General features: G+C 43.1%; 1 protein-coding gene across 7 annotated transcripts in view; it reads left to right on the top strand.

The window, feature by feature from the left end:
* The window catches only part of qkia (QKI, KH domain containing, RNA binding a), a 75,472-nt gene that overhangs the window by 39,599 nt on the left and 7,942 nt on the right, over positions 1 to 27,931 (top strand). For 4 of the 7 annotated variants that reach the window (XM_062398016.1, XM_062398019.1, XM_062398018.1 and 1 more), the window contains exons 4-6: positions 5,600 to 5,743; positions 24,262 to 24,349; positions 25,719 to 26,147. In XM_062398016.1, coding sequence (XP_062254000.1) covers positions 5,600 to 5,743; positions 24,262 to 24,349; positions 25,719 to 26,147 — 661 coding nt within the window. The remainder of the gene's footprint in view (positions 1 to 5,599; positions 5,744 to 24,261; positions 24,350 to 25,718; positions 26,148 to 27,931) is intronic. The other 3 variants (XM_062398021.1, XM_062398020.1, XM_062398017.1) reach the window with 2 other exon arrangements.

Here is a 27,931-nt window from a genome sequence, read left to right on the forward strand (position 1 = left end):
CGTGATGTTCAACTCAAATAGGAGGAGACAAGAGAGACTAACGCAGGATAATAACGTGTCCCCAGACTTCACATCACACTCTGATCAAACAAGACTAAATGTAAGGTGAGAGTTACTGAGTAAGTGCAAGTACATTTCTGGGACTTCTGCGGATAGAGACCCTTAGACATCTACTTTTTTTTTTGACACAATTGTCAAACAGGATGGATCACACACTAATTCCATCGAGAGCGTTCCCTTTAAAGGTGTTTATGATGCCACTTAACTCAGCCCTCTTCCTATCTCTTGTGGGGCTTTTTTCCCCATGCGGTGTTGTAAAGTCTACAGTACTTTTCAAATGCAGCCCCTTGGGATGAAGCTTCCAAGTTCTGTCCTTTTTAGATGATTATTGTTTCACCAGTTGGACAGGAAAGAGACTCCTTCTGGAGCCTTATTCCAATCAAGCTTTCATCTAATGTGGCAGCTTTAGTCTCCCTGGTTTTCAGTTTTACAATCATGATTAATGCGAAACAACCGCAGCAACAACAGCAATTAAATTACAGGTACGTTATATCGACCACTGCACAAATGGAATAGGCATCTCCCTCCTGTCTGCAAACACAATTCCTTGATTCTCTTTTGGCTACCAGAAAGTGTTAGATTACAGAAAGCAGCATAGACAGCTGTTTTAGTTTAAGCCAAACTAAATGTCCTTTCAGACTTGCGCATTCTTTTTTTTCTTTCTGATGGTCCTGATATATTATACCTACATTTGTGGTATCAGCACGGTCACTGGCTGAACAGCATAGGCCTCTGGCGCCTGCTCCGTTCAACCTCTGCTAGCCAATAGACAGTGCAACACCACATCTCCCACATTTTATTGCTTAAGAACTGGCAGCCTGTGACACAGGCAGTCAATATTTTCGACTTGATTGGCCCGTTGGCACTGCAGCACGCAAGCCCAATTGTTAAAGTTAACGCTGACCTTTTTTCCTCATCTCTTTATTTCAAATTACTTGACCCAGCACAAGTAAAAGCCTGTTTCTTCTTTATTAAGAATTTATAGGCAGTGATTAGGCTGATGAGAAAAGCAAAGCAGAGCAGTGTCCAGGTGATACTTTTGGTGCCTCAGGGTTATTGGCTGGAAGAGGCTTGGGAGGGCAGGAGGAGAATGTGATGGTTCATGACATTCAGGGTGGTAAATAGCAAGAGGTGTAACAACCATTTCAGTGGGGTTTATTGGGGCTATAATTACTCCTGTTGGGGTGTGCTGTAATGTGGCTCCTTTTTCCAACCCAGAGCTAAAAAAATCCTGACATTTCAGGGACCTGTTTTCAAACGAGAAAAGGAGGCTGCATGTTTGTGGCTGATTCGACAGGTGCTCTTTAGTGAGACAGGTAGACGTACAAAAACAAGATCTCAGAAGTCTCCCTGCATATCGAGTAACGCAGACTGGCATGGAAAAAAAACTGTCACTCTGTCTTCAGGTGAAATAATATTATTTATTTATTTTTAAGCATCTTTGCAGACAAACAGATCAATGCGTATTGACTCTAGGTCTTCATCAGGGTTTGACAACCCCCCCCCCCCCCCCAAAAAAAAAAATGCCTGAAAATGCCTACATTTTTAATATGGCAGTGTCAAAATACAATGTAACATAATAGATGTTACATTGAACAGAACAGATTTTCCCCTTTTATACAACTTTTTGGGGTTGCCCTAAGTATCTCCTTAGATATTTTTTTCACATTTCTTAATCAGTTCTGTTTGTCCTCTACACTCACACTTGTCCTCTCTTGTCCTTCCATGCTCCTGCAGCTGCACCTGTTTGCTCTGCTGGCATTTAGCCTAGGTTGCATCGACCCCAGTTGGGAATGTCCTTTTGAATCAAAGGAGTGCAGGAGAGGCAGAGTTGAAACAGTGCAAATAGTTTCATTTATGAGTGTTAAAGTGCAACACTTTCAGAACAAAATTGTAGCACCACATAATCCAAAATCCCATTGACGCAGCAGGCTGGTTTATTAAGCAGGACTGACCTTCATCCACAACACCAAGGATTGAAAGCTCTGGGTCTGCAAATGTGCTCCCTGTTACGTGTCCTTGCAATAAATCCCTTTGAGCTTCAGGGGTATGCCTGACCCTGTGCGCTGACTTCCTTGTGGATTGGGACTGGCGAAATGATGGCACCAACAGGATCAATGGCAAAACGTAACATGAACGTACAAACGGCCGGATTGAACTGCCACTCATTTTTAAGTGCAACCTAAAAGGGTATGGGAGGGTCAGAAGAAAATGAGGGTCGTCTATTTTTGTAACCTTTTTGAGTGTGGTGTCATCCATGTTAAGAATGGCGGTCTTAAAGTTTATGGGACTCAAGCTTCGGGGGCGTGAAAGCCAGGAGGCAAACAGGTGTTCTACAGATGACGGAAGTCATGCAACATTTTCGACGAGCCATCTTCCCCCTCTGATTCTATTCTCAGATGTTGTTTCTGGATTCAGTATTTGTGCAATTTGTTTCATGCTACATACTTTAGCCAAAACAGATTACTCTCTGGTAAGTGGTCATTGCCACGGCATTTGTTGTCAGCCAGCGTGGACATTCTTTTCAAAGGCCATCCCAGCGTTGCCTCTGGCGCTCACCTCACATCGTCTCTTTCATCACCCTCCCGCCCTGATTCCTCCCCCCCACCACCCCCCCAAACTCCTCCCTCCTCTTTGTCATGTTGTCACTTTCTTACAGAGGGCACACAGTGACCTTGTTCACAGGCAGTCATGCCGGAGCGTGTGCGTGCATGTGTGTATTTATGTGCACGCATTTACTCCTCTTTCCCAAGGTCTCTTTGACAATTTAACCAAATCAGAATCTGCTTGGGCAAGCAGACATGCAGTTGACATATTTCTGGGCCCAACTTAAAGCTACACTCATTCCCTAAGCAGCAGCGTCCCCTAGAGCCTCAGGTGGTAATGCACTCTGAGTCCATGCAAGTCCATGTGTCCTGATTTACAGTTAGTCGTTACTCTAAAACTCGTTGGGCCTGATTTCAGCAGTTGAAGCCACTGACTGTCCCTTATGACAGTTTTTACCAGCTCAAGAAACATACTTAGTGCAAGAACAGGCATTCAGTGTTCAGAGTGTGAATGAAAGGGGCCCCATTATCCCTATTATTACAAGTCAATGTACCATCAAAAGGATTTTAAGGTGTCATTTCATTTTAAGGTACAATAGCTGCATAGCGTTGCTTCAAGTAACAATCTGTCAGTGTGATTTTACCGCTTGCTTACATAGAGTGCCCTGCATGCAGAGTCAGCCTTCATAGTCTGTCTGTCCGTCCATTCATATAAAAATGCTGAGTCACCTTCCAGTCCCCATGTCCCTTAATAGGCCATAAGCAAACAGCCATGGTGAAATAATGGGATGACTGCTGAAACGAGCCCCCCCCCCCCCCCCCCCCCCATGTGGAAAAGAGGAAAACGAGAGTGGAATATTGAACTTGTGTGTATATGTGGGTCTCTGTGTTGTAAAGAGCAGTGCCATGGCAACAGCTCTCTGTGGAATGGAAAGCAGGTGGGTGGCACTCCGCTTTAAGCTTTGTGTGTGTGTGTGCATTTGAGCCCCTTCTCACTTTGTTGTGCTCGCTGAGTGTTCCGTAATCATGTCAGGTGGACCCCCTGTAAAGCACTGCAATGCATTGTTTGTAATTAGACACCATCACAGTGGCGGACTGCTCTCAAATGAGCAGTCCTCTGAAGTTGAGGTGGTTTTTGCAGGTGAGGGTAAATGACACAGTGTTCATCAACAATCTGTACAAACCTGCACCAACAGCAGGAGGGGAGAAACCTGGGATGCAGTTGACTGCTTTAGTAGCCGACCTCCTTTGGAAAAGGAAATCCCAACTCTGATTTAGAGACCTTCAGCTAAATTATTATGAACGCTTCGAAGATTTAAGTATTTTTTTTAAAGGTTGCTTAGAAATATTATTTTCTGACCTTTAGCATCTTCAACCACATGGTGGTCAAACATTCCTAAGGCAGTGATTATACATATTCTTGCATTATTTTCTCATGATGGTAATCAATCAAGCACCATTGCCAGGGATACTATATTACTTCAAAACCCTGTTCTGAAATACTCTGGAGTTGGTCATTATATGGTGGGGATGCTCGATTATGGAAAAAATCATCACGATTATTTTTGGACAATATCAAAATCATGATTATTCAAACGATTATTAATATGTGCCCTTATTCTGAAGTCTATGCTTTATTTTTGTAATCACGTCCGGTTCCTGTAAAAACCGAGGACTGCTGCGTGTCTTATTCCTCCGTGAAAACAGGATATCGGTGCCCGGTTATTCTAACCGTTAATGATGGAAACCCTAACACTCTATGACCGGCTGACCGGCGCAGAGAAATGCGGGCCCGGTCTGACAGGTCTGAACAGCCAGGCAGGAGCGCGCTTGAGAATAGCGGTGCGTGGCGCGGACGCTACATGGTCTGCTGCTGCCCTCCCTGCTTTCCACTCGTGCTGTTTTTTTCACTGCTGATCACCACACACACACAACTCGCCTCCTTCACTTTACTGCTGCTTGAGAGTGAGAGCCAGTCAGCTGGGGCGCTGAATGCTTTGGGGGAAGGACTGAATTGGGCACGCGACTCTTTCGAAAATTTTTTTTTTCAAATAATCGTTTCAACTCGATTATAGTAGTTTGGAGATAGTTTGACCCCATAATCGTTATCACCATTAAATTTCGATTAATCGAGCAGCCCTATTACATGGTATATTTTTACTTTAATGTTTTATGCAAGCTGTGAAGCTACAGCTAATCCAGAAAATGTATGTTGAAATAAAGCCATGTGTCAGTTTGCCCTCTATTTGACATATTTAAATGGTTTGAAGCAATGCATATGTTTGGGATGAAAAATCAAATATCAGCCAATTTTGACAGCCCTTCTGTGAACCATATCCCAAACCCAGCCTCCCCTTTTCAAAATATTTTATTTTAGCCATGTTAAAAGGCCATTGAACAGTGATGTTTTCAATACAACCCATTTTCCCTTGAGTTAGCCCTAGTGCCACAATTTGGCCTTATGTGAGTGCTTCAGTGCTTCCTTATCAGGGGGAAAAAACAAGTCCCCCAGAGAGCCATTGTTGCTTGGGCTGTTTTGTCCACACAAATACAACTCAAAGTACTTTTACACACAATCCTGCTGCTATTTGAACCCTTCCCTTTCTCTCTTACCCTTTTCCAAGCTCTTTCCATTCATTTATACCTGTTACGTTGGTGTGGATTAAAATCCCCATCCACATCTCTCTGATCCCTCCATTCATCTATCTTTGACTGATATTAATTGCTGCAGGGCTAGCTGTCGACTTTGTCTTTGTGAAGCCAGGGATCTATTAAAGAAGGTGTCCTTTCAAAGTTAAAGCTAAATAGCTGACTAAAGGGCCTCTCCTGTCATCCTGCTTCTCTTCAGGTATAGAAGAGAAGGGCCCTGCCTTCCACTGTGTATTACCGCCTCTCGTCTGCGCTTCCTTTCTTAATGTTATGATACTGTACGGCTTCTCCAGCACACCCACACTGTTACTCACCATCAACTCTTTCTCTTCCTCTCTTTCAAGGAGGAGCAGAACAGAGGAAAGCCGAACTGGGAACACCTAAATGAAGACCTTCACGTCCTGATCACAGTGGAGGACACACAGGCCAGAGCTGAGCTCAAGATGAGGAGAGCAGTGGAGGAGGTCAAGAAGCTCCTCGTACCTGCTGTGAGTTTATACCATACACATGCTCATATACACACATTACGCAACAGTAGCACCTTATGACCTAATGGGATATTTAATTGTCTCTACATGTATAGTTTCCAAGGTAGTTGCTACGGAGGACATGGCTTATTACGGAAATTAGCTGCTTTAATGCTGAGAAAAGCCTTTCCATGTTCACCTATGTTTGTGTGAACCAGGATAATGGGGCTATGTATGTCACAGCACCTCAATCCCACTGTTAGCATCCTTTTTACTTCCACATATAGACCAGGAGAACAGGTCGACTTCACCACCAATGGGGTGGAAAAACATAGCTAGCTGCACCCACCTCCTGTGACTGCCACATTTCATCCCAGCGTCCCCTTCTGCCCCAGCTTCCTGTACACTGCGCCACTGGTGATAGCTACTCTGTGTTTTGGCACCTGGTGTGTGTTTTTTCCTGTCAACTGTGTTGACCAGGTGGGCGGGGCAGCTGATTTGCCATCGGGTGGAAATGCATAGGCCTGGGTGGTCTGCGGAAATGAGACCATCCGATGCCAAGGCAGGCAAGGTTAAACAAGGGGTGTGGTGTCACTAGAATTGTGATGCTGTAAAGCTGCCTTCCTTCATGCACTTCATCCTCTAAATGCTTCCATATCTGCGGAAGAAATAAATGCAACCCGGACGATGTTTACCCTACATATAGCTGCACTGCAGTTCTATTTATCGGCCTGTGTTGTTTCAGTAGCAGAATAATGATGCTTTTTACAACCTTGAGCAAGTGACACCTCAATAAATAAACCCCCTTTAATTATAAACAAATACACAAAGATTAGAATCAATGAAACTGGAACAAAAGCACATTCATATTACATTGTAAGAGTTCATTTTGAGTCCCAACTTTGATGTGGCTAAAGCTACAGCGTTTAACTAAACTGCGAATGTAAGATCTTACACAAAAGGTGCATCCATGTTGTGCTCGTCTGTCTAGTATGAGAGTTCCTCTTTGTCTGTCTCATCCAGGCCTTAGCCCAGCCTGACAATGCGGAAAGCACTTCAGTTCACGTCCTCGTGTTTAAGGATTGCTTGTCTCTACTCAGCCTGCCTGTCACTTCTTTACCCACTTGTTATGATTCTGAGTGCAGGAGTGTTTCAGATCTACACAGCCTGTATGTACACACAAAGGATGTTGCTTACACATGCACGCAAATATGTGTGTGCTCACACACAAAATTCGAGGATGAAGCTAGCTCTCGATGTGACAATGTTCTAAAGATACAGAATGAGTCACTGTGAACACACACATACAGACACACACAACAAAACCGCTTTTTGGCGTCCATTTAAGCCAATGACAGCTTGCTGCAGCTAACACTCATCTGAATGGAGTGCCACAAAAATAGCATTTTGACTCTTCTGGAAATCTCTGTGCATTTCCCAGCCCAACCAGAGCATTAAAGATTGTCTGGAGATTCAGTACCTGAACCTTATTGTAGGTTAAGAAGACACTCTCCACTTTTATTCCTCAAACACAAGAAAAGCAGCTCCCAGCTCTTTAGAGACACTAATGAAATTTTGCCTGTAAAAAGTTTCAGTGCACCGTTAATTCAAATAATGTGTTTTATAGAACTAATTAATGACCCTTTGCAGACCACCAAAGGTCATTTTCCTTTAAGCCAAGACATCTTTGTTCATTTATATGTAATGAAAAGATCCTTCCATTAGACGAATATCTTTTCTTGGCCCATCAAATGAACCCATAAATAATTTGATTCTTGAGGAATACAATGTTCTTGCCTTGTTTTACGATGTCATTATTTCAAAGTCACATTTGTTTTGGTGGTCTTTATTTGTACAGTCCAAACGTTGAAGGCAATTACTCATAAGTCTATTTTTTATTCATATTTTCATTTGAACAAATTTGTAATTGTTTAGAGAATTATACAAACTTAAGGTTATGTTGTGAAAAAGTGCTTCGATTCTGCTTGTCAGGAATCCAGCTCTTAATGCACACTACCATAATGGCCTGTCACTGACCCAAGCATGACTAATTGAATGTCAATAGAAGGGACATAGTTTCAATATTGCCGAAGAAGTGTCAAGTTGTCCCTTCCCTGAATGTTGGGTTTGTGCATTATCTACCCAAGAAGCCCCGAGGCCACTACATTTTCTAAATGTCCATTATCAAGCGGACATCATGAGTGGGTGGGCAGTAGAGCCGGCTGTCAGTAATGCCCTTTATCATGCTAAACAAAATTGGATTAAAGTACACTGGGTACACACTGTTCTAATGAAGGACATCTTCTCCACATTTGGCACCGTAAAATCGCCTTTATTAAATCGTACGGGAAATAAAATGAGGCCACGTTTTTATTTCCTTTTAAGGAACAGGCTTAAGTTTTTAGGCGGTTGAAGCCAATACGGAGCATAGTATGATAAAGTAAAAGTTGTTTTTGTTTGCAAACCTGGCAATAAATTGAAGTTAAAAGCTATATAATGAGCATTTTGCTTTTAAACAATCTTATAATTGACTCATGTGGGATAAGAAGTCTGGCAGGGAAAAACTCAACCAGTTCAGCTAAACTCACACTGAGAACTTAAGAGATTTCTGTGATAATGGAATTGTTTAAAGAATATTGTTATGCAGTAATGTTTAATTTGATCATGAAAGTTGTACTTAATTTTAATGATTTTTTGTTTTATAACAGCAATATACTTATAACACTTTGGCTTTGTTTTCAGAAAGTTGTAGGACCAACAATGGGTTACTGGTACAGACTCGTATGAGTGTGTTGCAAATCCGTTTAGTCTGTGTCGAAATCCATCATCGGCATTTCATTGGTTGACATGTTAGCAGAGCAAATATTGATTGATGTGTAACGCCCTGTCCATAACTGCTCCTTACTAAGAGATTGATTGACAGTTGGAATACGAGCACGGACAGGTAGTATTAAAGGTGCACACTTATTTTTGCCACTCCGTAGCGCTCGTTTGCCCCTCGTTCCTCTGAACCTTTCAACTCTCTGTGAACCCGGAGCAGGGGAACATAGGGGAGTTGAGGGAGACAGAGGGAGGCAGAGAGAGATGGGTGGGAGAGCTTGATTGAGCTACTCTTTCAAGTGTGGATTTACTCCACTGATCCTGCCCTGGTGTGCACACATTAGCACACGCATGGATACGCTAGCCCAGAAAAATGCTTCCACATGCATGCACATACACACACACCCACTGACTTAAATGCTCCGCTTATCCCTCGAGTCCTTGGTTAAGGCCCTCAAACGAAACCAGCAGTAGAGCCCCACTGCACTTTAGGTAACCTTCACTCGGATACCTTCAGAGTTTTATGAATAAACCCCAAACTGATTCATTTGACCTCCTCTCTTCATCTTCTGATGGTCTGAACTGCTTTAACAACTGACCTGACTGTCAGTTTTGAAAGAGGCAGGAAACCTGAGTTATGTATATGCCATGATTATGACAAATTGAACGATGTTGTGATCTCAAGTAAAAAAAAAAACCCTCTCTATGGGTTGAAACATTCCAGCATGTTGCACCTCCGGCACCCGCCTATTACTTATGTAAGAATTTTTTATTGTGGCAACTGAGACAGAAACTACTGCAGTGTCTGTTGTTGATGGGCAGTAAGGAGGAAAACATTATTTAAATGTTTGACCACAAGCCCCCGTGCAGAAGCAGCTGTCCACTGCATGAAGGCTTTGACAAAATGCAACATCGCGATGAACAGATACAACTTTTTTTTGTGCATTTGTGTCGATTTATGCGTTATTTACATATGTGCTAATTTAAGCAGATGTGATTGACAGGTGTATGCACTGTACATTCTTGTGGCTATAATAAATTCTCGTTTGTCCTTTCTGGTCACAGCACCTTTGAGGGGCTTATGGGAAAATGACAGACAGGCGGACAATTGTACAAGGCCATTTGAGTCCATAAAAATACCTTGTCCTTTGATAACCCTCAGTGCTTTTCCCTCAAGATGCCTTTTCATAATAAATAGATATAGTGCTAGTCGTTGTTTGCATTTTTGCTTTTAGGCACAAGCAGAAAAGCAGCCTTTCTCTTTCATACAAATTTGGTTCTCAGGTTTTTGCCCACACCAGTCTGTTGTCGCCATATTATGTCATAGGCTTGACACGTGTCTTCATGCTTAATGTGTTAATGTGACTGAAGATCCAAGAGGACCTGTAAGCTGTTGGGCTTCTTTCTTTTTCTAGCATTGGTCTTTAAAACACTTCTAGCAAGTTGTAATTATTGAGGTACAATGGCTTTAAGCTTGGTGTTATTTTTACTTGTAATATTGCTGATTTAGGATATGAACCATATAATTATGTCAAATTCCTCTGAATTTGTACTGTGAAAATCCCAGACATGCTAAATCCTTAAATGTAAATTTAAACATGTTGCCCTGGAGACTAACGCCTGGTACAGCACCTCATCTTTTTAGTTATTTTTATATCCAAGTAAAAGTTTCTCTGGTGAGAAGGCTGTTGATTCTTGTCTATAGTGATATTTTTGACCTGCAATGACTGGTAAATGATGGTGCAAATCCTTTTCATTTCATTTAGAGAAATGGTTTGGGTTATAACACATGGTTTTGTTAAATACATTAAGAGAAGAAGCCTCTCTAGCCTGGAATTTCTTAACAAAGGGACACACAGTTATACAGCATCAGAGGAAGCAGCAGCAGTTAGGTTTTAAGGCAAATGCACATGGAGAAAGAGTCTGTTGGCACTGGGGCACTTTGGCCCTGGAGAGCCAAGTGCATGTCTCCCTGAATGAAACTGTCATTGCCGAGAACAAAGTGAGCATGGTAGCAGCCTGAGCAGACCAGCGGCCTCCAGCACTTCTCTCCATTTGCAACACAGTGGGAACCAAGTCCTCCTTCCTTGATCCAGCTCACCGCTCCCACTTGTGCTCCAACCCCCACTTCTTCCCTCAATCTTTCTTTTACCCCTTTTTAAAGATCTATTTTTGGTATTTTCTCAGTTGTGTCGTTCCACTCCTAATTATGGAAATTAAGAGATGGTTTCACTGCTCCACTTTTCTTGATTTATTTTTATAAATGCCTTGGCAGTGGCTGGCGAAGTGAGAGCTCTACATCAATTGCCATGTTTGGCTCACCAGCCTCTTTGTAGTCCCTCTAGGCCAAGACTAAGTTTCTCTTCTGGGCAAACCTGTGTGTCCCTTTGTTCTTGTTCCAGTCTCTTGCTCTCCTGAGCCGGAGTGTACCTTTCCGTTTTTTTTTCTTCTCCCCTATGTTCCGCTTTGCCTTGGACCACCATTGAGGAGGGACATGCAGTAGGTGTTGTTTTTTTTAAAGGCAGACAGATGGACTTTAATGGAAGCCAAGTTAGCAGATCTGCGGGGTGTTGTGTCTGTACTTGGCAGTAGTAGTGCCATGTTCGCAGCAGCGTCAGAACCACTCATACAAAAAGGCACAGGGAGAAGATGATGCAGAACAGTGGAAATCTGTTTGAGGCAGCAGTGCACCCGCTTTGCAATCAATAAACTTCCTTTTTGTTTTTCTTACAATTTCTGTCTAGCTCTCCCTCTCCCCTCTCTCTGTCAGCAATATATGACAAATGAGTACAAAACACCATCTGGCTGCATCCATCCATGTGTGCCTCTCCAATTAACGATGTTTATTCTCTGTTAGGCCTACCTATCACTACCATTCTTCTCTTATTTACTCTTAATCAACCCCCCCCCAAGTCCACAGTCATGCATGATATCCAGCCATATCCATTATGAGAAGCTTATGTTTGTCAGTGAGCCTGGTTTTATTGATTTGGCTGATGCAATGCTCTGCAACAGGCTGTTTAAGCAGGGTGCCATTGGTAAAAAAATTTGCAGGTATCATTATTCCTAGACTTCTTATTCACATGAAAATCTCTGGAAGGGGTTGTACCGGGGTAGATCATGCAGGAGGCACTTGCGTAATGATTTATATCTCGGCATCTTCTACATGTATGGCACCTTGTTTTCCCCCCGTTTTCTGTCTGTTGTGTGTAAGAACCTTCTTCCTTAAACCCAGGCACTGGTTGCGTATTTTTCTGCTGTATTTTCACATGCGGGCTCACTCTGACATTTTTCAGATATTGTCCTTGACATATCTGGAATTGGCATGAAACGTTGATATGGATATTTACGTTCTCGCATACAGCCCATTTACAGTAATGTTTCTGAAAGCGTTAGATTGTCCCTTACCATTGCTACCTGCAAGGCTTGCGACACATCTGCTGAGTAAAGGTGGTGTGTAGGAAAAGCTACAACACCTGTTCTTGTCCCCTGTGCTGCACGATTGTATGTCTGCAACTGAGATGAATAAAAAAAAATTGGCTGTTATCTCACCACGTCAGCCTGCTCAAGTAGGCTTTGTAGGCACGCAGTAGATGGATGCTCTTAGTCAACCTGGCAGCCTCACTTTCCCTGTGGGTTGTTATTACCTTCATCAGGCTAATGAAGGAGCTGGATTGGATCATATTAACCTCCTGATCTCCACCTCCCAGGACACCACAGTTACAACAGGCTGGACTGCACCATTTGCTGCTCCCATTATATATATGTGTGTGTGTGTGAGAGAAAGCGAGCGATGAAGCTGTCCCACCTGCACGTAGACGCTGCATCTCCCTCATGAATGTTAATCATCTTTTTAATTGGCTTCCTTGACTTAGTGACCTCTGCTTGAGACGGCAAGACTACATCACTGTGTTCTCCCTTCAATGCTTTTACTGCTGTGTTCTTACTTTGTGTGTGTTAGTGCATTGGAGCTGGCTATCGGCAGTGTAAGCATAGCCCCAAAAATGTTCTTGTCCTCCACTTTCATCATTATCCATCTTGACACCATCACACACTTTGCACTCATTTACCCAGCCCTTTGGTCTGTCAGTATCTGCTAATATATTCGAGACAGGTCCTTGTAACAGGAGAGCAGAGGAGAGCAAACACTTTAACTGTGTGATGTATAAATCACCACCGATTAATGATCTACAGGTGATAAGTGGGTAATTGGAATTGACCACTTAAACTGCCTCACCACAGGAAACAGATGTGGCTTTTCCGACACTTATGCCAATAATGATCACTCCCACACCACGTTTGATTTGTTACTGTGACCATGTATCGCCATGTCATGTGAAACAGTATTCACTCAAGCATACACCCTGGCATTAATATATCAGCTGGTACCAGCCTTTCTTTATGAACTGCTTGGTTACACAAACTACTGGGTAGCAAGAGTCCCGCTGTACCCCCGACTCCAAAATAACAGTCAAAATGCTTTACTTTACTCAATGTTGCCATTAGGTTCAAACACCTGAAGGCAGGTGCATGCTGGACCTGGCCTGATATCCAAATCCATCAGTACATAATAGGTTGAAAATGGATTGTGACACACATGAGCAGATCAACGGAGAGAATATATTGGTATTATTATTATTATTAGTTGCTTAGTATAAAAGCATTTGCAAAATTAGTGAATGTAAATGTTGATTAATATCATAATATACCATACACACACTCAGTGACTTGTGTCCATGATCTCAGGACATTACATGTACTAGCTAATGCCTAACCCAAACCTTGTCATACCCTAACCAGACTAATTGTCTGCACTTAGTCGTCTTCAGCAATGGAACAATGTGTAATAGGTAACATTGAAAAGCTCCAGTTTGCATTATTCATAATTTATTATCAAGGCAGACAAACCCTGACATTTTCAGATTTTCTGAACGACCCACATCATGCATTGAGCTAAAAGTTATCTTGCTTTTCATTTTAAGTGTTGCCTACTTTCAACGATTTTCTTGCCGCATGTTCTGCAGACAAGGTTACATCTTCCCTGCTTACTTATAAAACAAATTAGACCACACTTGAGACTTAATGTTCTTCGAAGCCTAGAAAATCTGTCACTGCCTTCTGCCATGTTCTAAATGATGCAAAGCACCCAGGTTCCATGCTGCGTCTGCGTATGTCTGGAGAGTGCGATAATCAAACAGTTTTATAATAATTATTGGTTATACATACCATTGGGAATTTCTCTGTGGTTAACTTTGAAACAAGCAACTGCCTTGTGTTCATAGTTGGCTAAGATATTTACAACACATGCTTTAAAGAGAAAGACCATCTTTAATTTGTGCATTTTAAGTCCACAGTATCTCTGCAAATTAAAACGATACATTTATCAGCTGCTCTTTCTTCTTTCATCCCTTGTTTTTCCACCCATCATTTCCCATCTTACCCTCAATGGTTGTCCGTGATCTTTTCTTTCTCACTGTGTATTTTCCCTGTCTCTTGATGTCTGATCTCCTCCTTCTGTCTCTCTGGGGAATTGAATGGACAAGCCATTCAACACTCACTCTTATTACTCCATCACCAGGGGCCTGAAGGCCGCCACATCCTGTTCACGGCACAGAGGTTACAAACTACAGAGCAGGCTGCGGATGTTTGCAGATATGTCTAAAGTGACAAAGAAGAATGGTTGAGTCACTGATATTAATCATATAAAGTTGTAGAGAAGTTTATTTTGTGTTCATAGGATGAGACACTTAAGTCCACTGTTCTCCCTTGTTTGGACCAAAATTGAATGATTCTCAAGTTGCACAAATTTTGTTATTGCTATACATATGGTAACTATTGGGCTGCTTTTTATGTGTCCCAAGTCCCTCCTGTTAGCCCAAACCTAGCAGGAGGGACCTGGTTTGATCTTGGCCTGAATGTTCCTCCCCTGCATATCTCCATCTGCCCAGCCCTCCTCATTTCCAGCTCCACCGCTCTCATGGTGGGAAGACAGGAGGTACTGACCCTAAAGTATCAGCATCCCTGAAGGGAGCAACCTGCCCAAGCCTGGCAGACTTCCCTGGTCTTGTCCTTCTCCTTCTTTAATTTCCTGGTTCTGGCACAGAAATGCAGAAGCACCTCCTCAGTCTGGAGAGCTTGAGGCCTCCTCTGTCATGGGAAACGCATATAGAAAAATTATCAAAAGCAGGCGTGATTGGATAAAGCTCTATTTATTTAATTAAATACTTATTACTATCAGATATTGTTCAACAATTTAAAGCATCCCTTACAATGCAACATTTTAGTGACCATGTTATTATGGGGGTAATGGGTTTGATTTAGATAGATGGAATTTCTTGTGTATGGGCATCTACCCACGGGCGTACCTGTAGTGAGCTCATTAGTTGTAGTGCAGTGTTGGTGTTTCAGAAATACCATAAAAGCATAGAAACAGCCGTGTGGATCTGAATTCCTCTCACCTAATCATCAAGATGTTGTTCTCGAAGGCAGTTGCAAGAATGAGTGAAATCTACTAGACTGGGCTTGATTCAGATTGTAATAACAGTTGAATGACACGTTTCATCGCCTCCCTCAACTCCTCGTCAAGTAGATAATTGGGAAAGAGTATGTATACAACTATGTTCATTCGGGTGCACACACAGGTCAAGTAACTATCGGTGCTGTCTTTTGGTCGGGAAAAACTTTATGGATTTCTTTGCAGTGGGATTTCTCCCGAGCCCCCTATAACCGATCCGATTATGACAGATGGTCTGGTGTCATTATGTTTACGCCAAGACTGCCAGATATCAACAGCAGGCCAAGGAGGCGTTGAGCAAATCAATGAGAACACATAGTTCTACAATGAAGCAATGGTACTAAACATAAGTTGCTTTGCTATGAGAAGGGCTGCCCAGTCTCTGTTATTAATGGTAATCAATCACTAAAAAAGACTAGTTGAACAAGGATAAATGTCATGAAGCTAGAGTGAAGTATACTGGTGTCGAGTCAATTATTGTCTGAGTGATGAGTTTCTTTAGGTTTGCAAACTTGTCCTCCGTGGATTAGAATCCAACCTCAACCTCACCACGCAGCAGTTAGCAAGTTCTCTCTTACACTCTCTTGAGTTGTTCCCTTAATTTTTTCTTGGAAATCATCCTGTTGCTAATCCATCTCTCTCTTTTTTTTTTTTTTACATATATGGGGAATTAATCCTTTTTCCTTCTTCTGTCTCCATTTTGTTTTAAGTCTGCCAAGATCCCTAGTGAAGGTGCATCTACTTACACAGGCCCTCTGCACCAATTACAAAATTGGCTTGCCCCCTTGTTCTGTCCTTTTTTAATTTCAATTGACACACACACAGGCTCGCACCTCGGTCCCTATCCACCTAGGTCCCACACATCATTGTAAAATAACCTCCTTCTTAATCAACCTGGTTGTGCTTGGCATCACTGGGGTTTTTTCCAAGTATCCTAATACAGAACGAGGGAAGAGGAGGCAGGGAACAAGGCAGGCTCAGAGGCCTGGGCAGTTTTAATCTGCCCTGGTCCTCTAGTGGCGAGGAGAGGGATCCTGCATGCCCCTGGCCAATCTCTCTGCCTCACTTTGAAGGTCCATTTAATCTACTTACCAATGAAATGCACAAGTGTGTGGATGTTTTCGTGTGTGTATATGGCTGTGGTTTATAGGGAAGCTGTGGTTCAGGCTCAGTGCTGATGGGGACATATGAACATTGTCTCTCTGCCACTGTGTGTCTTTGTCTTGCACGCACACACCACTTCATAGATTGTCAACCCGCAGTAGTTTCTGAACTTCCCCTGAGGCCTTACCAGGGCCAAACATCAACATCTGCAAAGTGGTAACACACAAAGTGCTTTCATCTCTGCCTCTCCAGCGACTGTGTGTCCCAGTGTTTATGCAGGAAAATAGGATTGTGTAGAGCTCAGCGTTTAGAGAGCCCAAAGGCCGCCCGTCAAATTCAGCTCCCACAGTGTGATTCTTCGCTTTGCCAGCCATCGCTCAAGTCATTTGAAACTCTATTCTCTCAGTCCGACAAGCCAACTCTGAACTGATGGCTTTCTTTGTCTCCTCTACGCTGTCTCGAGTGTAGAAACTTTGCCTCTGTTTTTTTTTCTCATCATCTCACTTGGGTTCATTTGCTTTGTTCGTCACAGTCCCTTTCTTTTCTGGTTTGTGTTTTTTTCGTTTGATTTTTGCAATACTTCACTACACTTGCAGTGTATTGTGCTGACTTGTTAGTGGAACTTGTGGTTGTGTTTAGGGGGGCAAACAACACTAAAAACCAAACATTTCTTTATTCTGTTGAATAAGCTCCTTTGAAATTCCAATGTTTTTGTCCTGCCAGCAAAACATCTGTAACATACTAAAAACTAGAATATGCATTGAAGAGCTTTGCAGAGCCGCTAGGATCCCACATGGCTATTAGTCCGAGATCAGATTTGTCAAAATTTTTTCATCCAAAGTTTTTTTTGTTAACATCTGGACAAATTTTTGTAGCTGTTTTGCAGGATTTATTTCCATGTGAATGACTCGCAGATCTGTCCCATAATCAGCCTTGTGTGTTGACAATGTTGGCAAGTGTAATAAGAGTAAAGCCCCAATCACACTGGATAAAAAAAAACATTAACATCCGCTAACATCTGGCTTTTGTTTTCACTGGGATGGGGTGCTATCTTCTTCATATGTAGTGCTGCAAGATAGCATGATGAGAAGCTTCTCCTGAAAGGAGGGCCACGACTGTTACAGAGTGCTTGGCCTCTGCTGCTTTCTACTGCTTACACAGCCTTTTTTCTGGCATGTTGGTGACAATGAATGTGACATACCAGGAATAAAACAGAAATGGCAGAGTCAGCTATCTCTTTAAGCATGTAAAAAGGAGTTGAAGTAAGCATTTATGTTCTTAGGTTTGTTTTCTGAATTGACGCTTATAATAAACAAAGAACGCTAAGGAAAGTTTCTCCAAATGCTTGTGGTTAAACTTGTTGTAGAGGTGGATCCATCCAGTGGATTCCAGGTTTGAACCCCACGACTTGCAGAAGGTAGGAACTTGGAGCTCTGTTGTAAGAGAGGACTCCAGTGATCAGCTCTGAGTCAGGATATCTGAATCTGATGCAAATCCCTTTGCACTATTTAAAGCTCACAAATCAATCCCGGCCAAATCCCTTCAAGATATTCCCTGCTCGATTGGATGGCATTAAAGGATCGCGGCGACAGAACAATGCACCGTCTGGTAGCCTGGTGGAATGAGGAATAAAGGGAGGGGAGAAGAGTGGAAGTGGAAGGAGAGATATAATAGCAGTGAGTAAGTTAGACATTGAGGGTGGTGTAAAGTGGGAATATGTGCTGGGATGACATATGACAGTGGAGGAATTTTATTGGTAGGTAGGGAACAGATGATGATGAGAGAAAGGGGATGGGGACGACACAGACAGCTGTTTTTTGGGCTGTACAACATGGCAGGGCTGCATGATCCCTCCTGCACTTAGCCTGTAACATCATCTGTTTGTCAAAGCCGTAGCAGGCCAACAAGCTTTAATAATATATCCAAATCATGTAGTTAAATCTGTCTATATTTTTCTAGGTTATTTATATGAACTTTAATCCGCTCTTAATACTGTTAGGTTACATGGAATATCAGCCCAGTTTCTGAGGATAAACAAGATCCTGTACAATCCCCCCGTACAACTGGAAATGCTTTTGATGAGAGAAATATGATTTTTTTTTTTTTTCTCTCAGAGTACAAGGAGCTAGTAGAAAAATATAATTTCTTCTCCTGTCACTGACTCTGTATGTATGTGTCAGTTGATATTGATGGGGCGAGCACAAAGTGCCAAGGCTTCCCAACCTCACTCTTCTCCTGTACGATAAAAGGCTCACAGACCTATAGTCTATGTGCAAGGGCCCAAACCCATTGCATGTTGGGTATAATTCCAGAGAAGCTGTGGGTGTAAACTAGGCTCCACAAATTAAATTAATATTTCTCTGCAATATATCGTTAGAGCTTGATCACCCACCAATGCCACACCAGACAGAACAGAAGCAGCTTGGTTACTTTGAAGCCTCGGCACCTTTAAGCTTTGTTATGATTCAGACAGTGGAGTATTATCAGAAAAGTTGGTTCCTGACTTTGTAATGTGCCACTTTAAACTGTACCTCAGTAAGCTGCATGATTGACAGTAATGGGGCGGAGCAGCCGTGATGTGTTTGTAATAATCTGACTGGAGTCAGGTTCACTTCTATGCTAATGAGCTAGTGTGTTGGTGGTTTAGCATGACTAATAGCGCACGTCGCTAACAGAGCTGTCTGGGAAGTGAGGAAGGGAGGAAATGAGTAAAGGAGAAATAAAGAGGCTTTGCGGGAGCGTTGAGAAGATGGGAGACAGTCAGAGTTGCAGGAGATTGCGTTAGTCTGGGGGGAAAAGGAAAATACAGTTGAGGCTTGATTCCCTTGGCTGTTCACAAAGGCAGAGGAGAGAAATTGTCTTTGAAACTGCAGCGGTGAATTTCAGAAAGGACATGCAGCACATTCTTTAAAGATGTCTTTAATGAAAGAAAAGGTTTTAGATGTATGTGTATCGTTATATAAGCTTTTTCCCTGTAGTTTAATGTTGTGTTGATTTGTGATCTATTTTTGTATTAACTTTCCTAATAGTACTTAGTCAGTGTATTGTTTTTCATGAAAAATAAAGTTTTGTGTTGTGTGGTCAGGAGGGTTTTCATGTTTAATTTAGTTTTACATTTTCGCCAGCGTACTTTTTAGATTGATTGTTTTGCCAATGAAAACATGTGAATCAAGTTTGTGTCGCATGTGTTTTCATTTCTAACCCCAATCCAGCTTCCAAGTTTGCTCTAGTCGAATCTATTTGACTAAACTTTCTCATTTATGTATTTATTGTGGACATGTTTTGAAGCTCACTACAAGTACTCGTTCCTTCCTCTTTCTTGCTCTCCGCTTTTGGAGAGTGTGGAATTGTTGATAAGTCTTCTTGGCAGCGTGGCGAGAGTAATCATTTTCCTCCAGATGTTAGATTTTGGGAAGGAACCAAAAGGGAGTGGAGAGAGAGAGGGAGGGGAACGGGAGAAAAACCAGCTGCATCCACTACCAGTTCCACCCCTCTACATCTAGTCATCTACTCCTCCCTCCCCGAGGCTCCCAATACCACCTCCCCCACTCCACAGAACTTTGCCTCCCGCCTTTCCACTCATTCTCAGTTCCTCACAGTCTGCCTCTCCCTGTATCCCAAGAGGCAGGCAGGGCAGGCTGTGTTTACTGCTGAGGTAATTGGAGTATTTTGGAGAGAGGCTGACCCTAGCCCCCGCTAAGACCTAAGATATATATATGTGTGTGGGTGTGTGTGTACACGTATGTGTGAATACAACGGTTTGTGTTGACTGACAGTGAGGCCAGGGAAGGAAAGCAGGCCTTAGCCAGTGTCAGCCCACTAGGGAGCAGACAAATTGGTTTTCACTACGCTGTCTGTCTTTTCTTGTCTCCTATTCACCAGCTATCCCTGTCTTCTTCCTGAATATCTCTCAATCTCTCCACCAACTCAATCATTCACGCTTTCTCTTGTACTTGCTCAGCAGCGTCTTTTCTCCTCCCCAGCACTCTTTTGTTTCACCTCTCTTTCTATCTCTCTCGCTGCTCATCATTCCATCTCTGAGCTGAGCCGTTAGCTGAGCTGAGTTGCATAGACAGCAACTCTCGCCAGATATGAGAAGAACACGCCCCCTCAGTTGCAGCCATTGACATGAGCAAATTCATCGACCTCATCCAGGCGCCTGTTGTGTTTATCTGTGGGTTAGATGAATAGGAAAGGTCATGGAATTGGCTGTAGGGGTGAGGGTGCGGCTCTATAAACATACTCAGAGAATCACTCATCTGTTGCCTGTTATCATCCACATGTGCAAACACGGCATATGTGCAGCTTTGAATATAAGCTCTTATTTCTGTAACAATTGGCATTAGCTACAGTTTGTATCCTTCTCGTATAGACAAAAGCTCTGATTAGGCGAGAGCCACAAAAGAGTAATGCATGAAAATGATTTAGCATGCATCTAGTGACCTCGTCGTCAGGTAGTCAGCAGGACACAGCTCGCCTACTTTAGCTCATCACGCTCACGTCTCCCCTCCCCTCCTCTCCCTTCCGTCCCTTATCCCTCTGTCTTGCTCCTCCCTGATAGCTTTTACCGCTCTGCTGGTTTCACAAATAGGCCTCATTGATTGAATCTGATTCTTGTGGATAGAGCAGCTTTATTGAGTGGCTTTTTCGCTGATGGACAGGAGCATTTGGGTGTGTGCATGCATTTGTTTCGCTCGTGCATTCGTGCATGTTAGGGATGATAACGAAAAACTTCCTTTCCTCATCCCCTTTCTCACTCCGTAATCCAGCAGCTATTCCTCTCCTGGGAATTCCAGCTGCCAGATCATTACAGACAACCACACACACATGTTCGCTCACATATACACAACACAAACAGTCTTAGCGACACCCTGTGTTTGAGGTCATGTTTTAGAATAGATGGTGAATGCTGACTGAGAAGTGTGTTAAGTGTGGCGTCACCTTGAGCAAGGCAACATTAAAGTGTTAACAGCTCTGTGGTGATGTTCATCAAACCTCCAATGAAGATCTGCTTCTGGGTTACACTATTTAAAGCAAGACGATACAACTTTTTTGAGTAGCTGCAGCATTGTTACTATCCCAATCCCAAAGTTATTATCCCAATCTCACCCCTCCTGTCTGCAGCCATTTTGGATTTGCCATTTTATTTGTTGTTCTTACATTGCTAACACTTTTCAAACAGCCACAGAGAACAAAACCAGAGAAAAGCAGCGAGACGCCGCTGTAGGGAATTTGTAGTTTGATGGGGAAAGATGAGCTTGTTTCAGATGTAAATCAGTAATGATCTGTTGGGGTTTGGGGGCTTTAGCTAACAAACTGCGTTAGCGAGTAGATGGAGCTATATCAAATCCACTCCCCTGGGGATACACACATTTCACACACAGCAGCGCACACCTCATCCTAGCAGCAGCATCTGTGCTCTTCCACTCTTGCTGCCCTCTATTTTGCACCTCTCTCCTCTCAACAGGCTCTGTGCCACCTATGCCGAGTTGGATGGATGGTGGCACCCTCTTCCCCCGCGCCCATTTAACCCCCACAACCCTGCCGATCCATCATCATACAGCACACGCACACGGGCAGCCCTAACATTCATATCCCAGCATGCACTTGTACCAAGCTGCAGCCGGCTGCAGCCGCTGCCTGGTACCCTGTACTCCCCCTTCCTTTTACCTACAGCCCTATCTTGTGAGAGAACACCCCAACAGCACCAGCTACTCATCCACATTCCAAACATTTTTTTTAAGAGACCCTGATATAGACCCATTTGGCCAGCCACGTAGTAGGCAACCATGCTGTTGGTTTGTGAGTGTAGTGCTGATTCATGTTATCAGGGTAGAAATATTTGACTTGGTACAATGGTAAAATGTCAGTTTCACTGAAAACTAGATTGTGTGTTTGATCAAGATAAATCATGATATAAAATCTTTAGATCACCTATCCGTAGTTTGTAGACTGCCGGTCGCTGTGTTAGGAAAAAGCTTGTGACAGGTAACATTTCTGCAGAGTGGATAGTGTTTTGTCTAGCAAGTCGACTTGGCCCTCTTCCAAAGAACCACTGACACCGTTTTTGGGGTGAGACGCTCGCTCGCACTCACATTGTGTTGGTTTGTTTTCCTTTTTTTTATATTATACAAGGTTGTAGAGGACAAGGTCTGGTTTCATTTGTGATTTAAGTAACTACAGCGGAGTGCAGAAAAAAAAACAAAGATGAATAAGGGCATTTAGTAGTTTACTTTTCACCCTTAGGTGTACTGTGCAGCTGTTTCAGGCCTTGTTCATTCATGTGTACAAGTGTTTCCATGGAGGTGGCAGGAGTGTCTTCTTGTCCATGTCAACCACTGACCTCAGCCATGTTCAATTAGCTTAGTGTGGTTATTACTGTTGACGCGGCATGTCAAATGGCCCTCTCTCCTCCAGTGGAAAGGGGACAAATTAAGGCTCGTCAACTATGAAGGATGCGTGTGTATGATGTAGAAACCGAGGATAATTAAGGATAAAAGATTTCACCCCTCATCTGAATGTTTAGGGAATTTATTGTTGTTATTAACACGTTTGACCCAGAAAACTGAAAATTCCAGAAAATTCCCAAACCTAATTCTTGTGTTTTTGTCTGACAACTGCTCTTGTTTGTGACAATCCCAGCTCTGTGTTGCACATCATCAACTCTTCATGAGGAGAAAAATCTAAATCATGTATGTTGCCCCCTTATGTTTTGCATTCCAAGCCTTTTGTCTGTCTCTGCAGAGAAAGTGTGACTTTGAGAAATGTTGGTGTATCTTTGTATTTTAAGACTCTCCCATTAAAAGAAAAAGAGACAGAACTGTGGAGGTAGAAGGAGAGCGAGAATTTCCTTGCTTCGTTAATTGGCAGCTCTGTGGTACACTAAACATCGTGCGCACACACACACTCTCACACACACAAAGCTGAATACTGTGACTGCTCTGAGGCCACTGTCTTATATTTAGTCAAGGGAGACCAGCCTCTGTCACTTTCTCCTGCTTAACCTAGCTCTTTCTCTTCCTCTCTCTGTGGCTGTGCTGTAGAGGAGTCTCAGGGGAGGGCTTAACTCTGAGCCCTCGTTCTTTTTTCCCTTTCTTTCCCCCCCTCCATGTCTTTCTTTGCTTATCGTCGTCTGAATGGAGCGGCAGACTGTTGTTGAACTTTGAATTAGTCCAGCCAGACAGACTCTAAGCAGCAGTAGAGAAACGAAGGAGGTTCAGTATTTGCCTCTCTCTGCTTTTATTAAAGCCACCACTAATACCAACAGGCTGGTTGGCCTTACTGTGTGTGCTGGGGATGCCTTGACATACAAATGCAGAGTGCATGTGTGTGAGCTTTTGCATTGGGGAGTGAACACATCAGTACCAAAAAGCATGAAATCAGTTGTTCGTTTAAGGAGAATGTGACGATAGTGAGGCATCACATGCTCGTCTTTGCAGCCTTCAGTTTGGAGAGTTATTCACATCAGTCCTGTTTAAATGATGATGTACAACCTGGAAAATCACTGGGGCTTTTGTGTTGTCATGGTTATTGAGTGTGTGTTAGCTTCAGGGGAAATGGAGTTTGGGGGTGGAGTGGGAGGAGGGGTACTATCTTAATTGCTTTCTGTGAATAATTTCAGTCCCCTAATTTGGCAATAATGACAGTGGCTGCTGCTTTTGTATTTATTTATCCAAACATTAATTGACAGGACTGGCATTAACAAGGGCGGTTATTGCGCATTTGATTGCGCACAAGGGAGCAAAGAAAATTACAGTAATTATCATTTTGATATGGATTATGAATATGCATTCGCACACTTAATGTCTATGTCAGCATTTTAGCTGAGACGAGGCACTCCTCCGTGACAACCGCACTTCAGCTCGTCTCCATCTGCGTTCCCCCCTTTGAACCCAGTCCAACCAGTGCTCGCAGAGAAACAGATGACATGTCGTGTCCAAATGATTTAGCTGTAACTGTAGCCTTTTAACAACACGGTCATGTAGTGCGGTGAAACGATTGTCGTTCGGATTGTTTCAGTCGGCCTGGGAAGGGGCCTCTGCCTGTGTGTAATTGGTGTGTTACTGTGGAGAGACACACTAACGTTTTCTATGTTTCACAGGCGGAGGGAGAAGACAATTTGAAGAAGATGCAGCTGATGGAGCTGGCGATCCTCAATGGGACGTACAGAGACAACAACATCAAATCACGTAAGCGAGCTGCCATGAGAACACACTTAGCTACACTTAACCTACTCCATCATTTTGCACCATACACAACTAATCTTTTTAACTGCATAGATCATACATGCATATATTGTCTCTTTATTTCATATGAACCAGTACTGTTAACTTTCATTAAACAAATGTGTCAGCAGATCTCCTGTGTACATACCATCATATTATCTCTGACCACTAGCAGACATCTCTCTCCTTCTCTCAAGCTCTACAAACCATTCATGTTTACCTACACAACCATGAGTAGGACAACTTCCATTCCGTTCTTCTTCTTCTTCGTATTTCTTTTCTCCATCCCTACATCCATCCTTTCCCCTGCAGTCCAGATGCAATCGCTTTTCATCACCTGCTCTTTAGCACATTGCTGTTCTCCACCTGCTCAACTCTGCATGTTAGGCACCAGTTTCCACATCGACAGTGTTTGCGCTTTACTCTTAAAGTGTCATTTCTAAATGCATAATTGCACCAAAACTGAATCCAGATCTTGTGGGATTACTCCAATAATTGAAAAAGTAATAAATTAATATCCAATCTTTAAAGAAAATTGTGTTAATCAGAAAGTCCTCAAATGTATGAAATGAAACTCTTTAAGTATTTAATTTCCATGTTTAGTTTCATTCTTCTCAAATAGTAGCCACCTTGATTAAGTGTCCCACCACCTAACCACAGTTACACTTGCGCTTGATCTGCCTTTGGTGAAGCTTGTGTGGCGCAGCTCGTACCACATGCTAATGCACAGCCACTTGAAATATGACAGTGTGTGATAAGTTGTACATTATCCAACCTAAATGGACTGCTGACTTTGTAGAGAGACAACATTCATTTAGTTGACTATAAAGTATAAGTGTAACATGTTACCTCGGTGACCTACATGTTCAGTTCAACCTGCTCGTTTGTGTCCTCCTCCCCATAAAGTCAACTGCTCCATTTCTGTTGGACTGTTGTTTACCTCACCTGTGCCATTTCCACTTGATGTATGTGTGGCTGCTGTGGTGACTGGTATGCTTTGAATGCACTGGGATGACAGCAGCATTGTGTGCTTCTAGTTTATTGGTGTGTGGGTTATTTTTTGATTTTAGTTTTGCTCTGTTGACTTTTTCTTGGCAACATATTGTGGCTTTTGTGGTTCACCACCATGATCATTGCATGGACTAATTTTCGTTTTTGTTCCCCCTCCCTCTTCCCTCTCTCCCTACCACTTCCTGTTCCCCCTTCTTCTCCCCCTTTTGTATTTTCACCCTTCACTGTTCATCTGTGATTATGATCAACCACACTACACTTTATCTCTTCTCCTTTCTTTCTTTCTTTCTACTTCTGTCCTTTCCTCTCTTGCTTATGGCAGCCACCCTTGCGTTCTCTCTTGCAGCGGCGGCAGCAGCCGCTCAGGGCTCTCGCCTCATAGCGGCCCCCTCAGGTCAGGTGATGCCTCAACAGTCACTCCGGCCCCAGACACCAGGTGGGGGCCAAATCATGAACCTCATCCGGCCAACTCAGATGGCTACCATGATGCCTAATGGCACTCCCACACTGGTGCCTCCCTCACCGGATGGCGGGCTTATCTACACCACCCCTTACGACTACCCTTATGCCCTGGCACCCACCTCCCTGCTGGAGTACCCCATCGATCACAGTGGGGTTCTAGGTAAGAGAGCCTGGGGAAGCATGGGTACAGCTTTCAACTTTAGCCAGCCTGGACACGAGGCCAGCTTGTTTTACCCCGGAGGGGTGCTGGACGCGGCTTCCATGAGCCACAGTCAGGACTTTTTGAAAGGTAAATATGTCGTGTCCACCTGAAAAACAAATCAAACTCACTGGGTGGATGTGCTGGTGAAGCCCTTGGTTATGGGATGTCCAGCTTCAGTATGTGGCTCATATGGACACTATATTTAATGGCAAAAGGGGACAAAACTTACCTTGTGTGGGCTAGGCTCTTGGAAAGTTAGTATTTAGACCGAGGTTACTTCACTGTTTTAAGTTATGCTCTCGCTAAACAGTTATGCTCTCAGGTTGACATTGCCTCTTTTCTGCAAGGTTTATATAGGAGGACATGGCTCTGTGTGAAATGAGGCACGTGGACAGAAACACACTGGCAAACACGCAGCCTGCTCTCTAACCCTTTCATGCACTGGCCTGAAGGCATATTCAGTCTGGCGGCAGATCCCCTTGGATTTCTGCAGCTTCTGAAATAATTTCACTGCACTGTTGTCTGCAGGCAGGCCTTGATGCCTGTAGATAGTCCCTCTCTCACCCCCACTGGGGATGTTCATTAAATTCCTCCAGTCTTCACTTTTTTCTCCTCCTTCCCCTCTCGCCATTGTCTTAGCTTCACCCCACTTGAACCTGAGCTCAGTGCTAGTAGCACCTGACGTTCCTCTTAGTTTGTGTCAGGAGTACAGTTCAGTGTCAGGGTCGATGTATTCTACTCATTCTCAGTGGTGCTTTAAGCTCAACACATCTGCTACCAAAGAGACACATCTATGGATGAAATCAATTGATACAAACGCCATATGTCCAAATACTAAAATGCCTAGGCACTTTGCAGCTTTAATTCAATAAAGTGCTCCTCTAACTTCGTCCACAGCATCTTCTGTCAGCAGCAGACACCAGCGTGATTTATAGCTGACCCGTGGATTTGAGGTGTTGGTTGGAGTCATGTGTAGAACAGACAGGAGCAGCTGACTTTCTTTCCTCTCTTTAACTTGCAGGGTTACACCAGCTTAGTGCTTTTTATTTACTCACGTTATCGATCGGTGCCTTCAGCAGCGCAGGGCCCTGTGGAACACACTCGCTCCCATTCTCGCGCACGTACTCGTGCACTTGGGTCGACCGCATGCGCAACTGTATCTAGCCGCCATTGGCTTCTCAGAGAAAGAAAACAGGACATCTGTTGCTTCAGAGCCTTGTCTGAACAAAACCCTTAAATTTATAACATATTTAACTTTTTTATTTCTTAATTCGAATGCACATCCCATAAATTTTTTTGCAATACTTCAACACACAGTGACACACACAGTTTATTTTGTGTCATGTAATGAAGGCGGTGCCAGGCACTGCAGAGGAAAGAAATCAGTTGTGACAAATATAGGAGGTAAATGACAGCCTCTGCCACCAGTGAACAGATTGACCAGGAGAGGAATGGTGAGAGAGGGGAAAGAGAAAATGAAAGGGAGAGGCAGGTGGTGTCTGGCACTTTTCAATTACCATCAGAGCTGTATTTGATTCCCCCACCTTTCCAAAAAAAAAAAGAGACAAATTCCTCTCGATCCTGCTCTGGATCCCACAGGAAGCATCCCAGGTTTTATTTTTCAGACAGACCAGGAGCCTGTAGCCTTTACCTGCCCTCTTTTCAAGGAGTCCTCTATATAACTCTGAGCACTGTGGAATTTTCCTACTTAAGTTATGCATTTTCAAATACCATGGAAAGGTGTATAATTTTTTCTACTGCAATTTTCTACAAGTAAGAAAGATATGCGTGGTGTGTGTGTATATGTACTATAATCTGTATTATGTTGCTATTCTGTGTATTGTTGTATTATCCAATAATTATAATGGCTA

Source organism: Platichthys flesus, chromosome 10 (assembly GCF_949316205.1).
Source record: "Platichthys flesus chromosome 10, fPlaFle2.1, whole genome shotgun sequence".
In the NCBI taxonomy this organism is placed as follows: Eukaryota; Metazoa; Chordata; class Actinopteri; order Pleuronectiformes; family Pleuronectidae; genus Platichthys; species Platichthys flesus.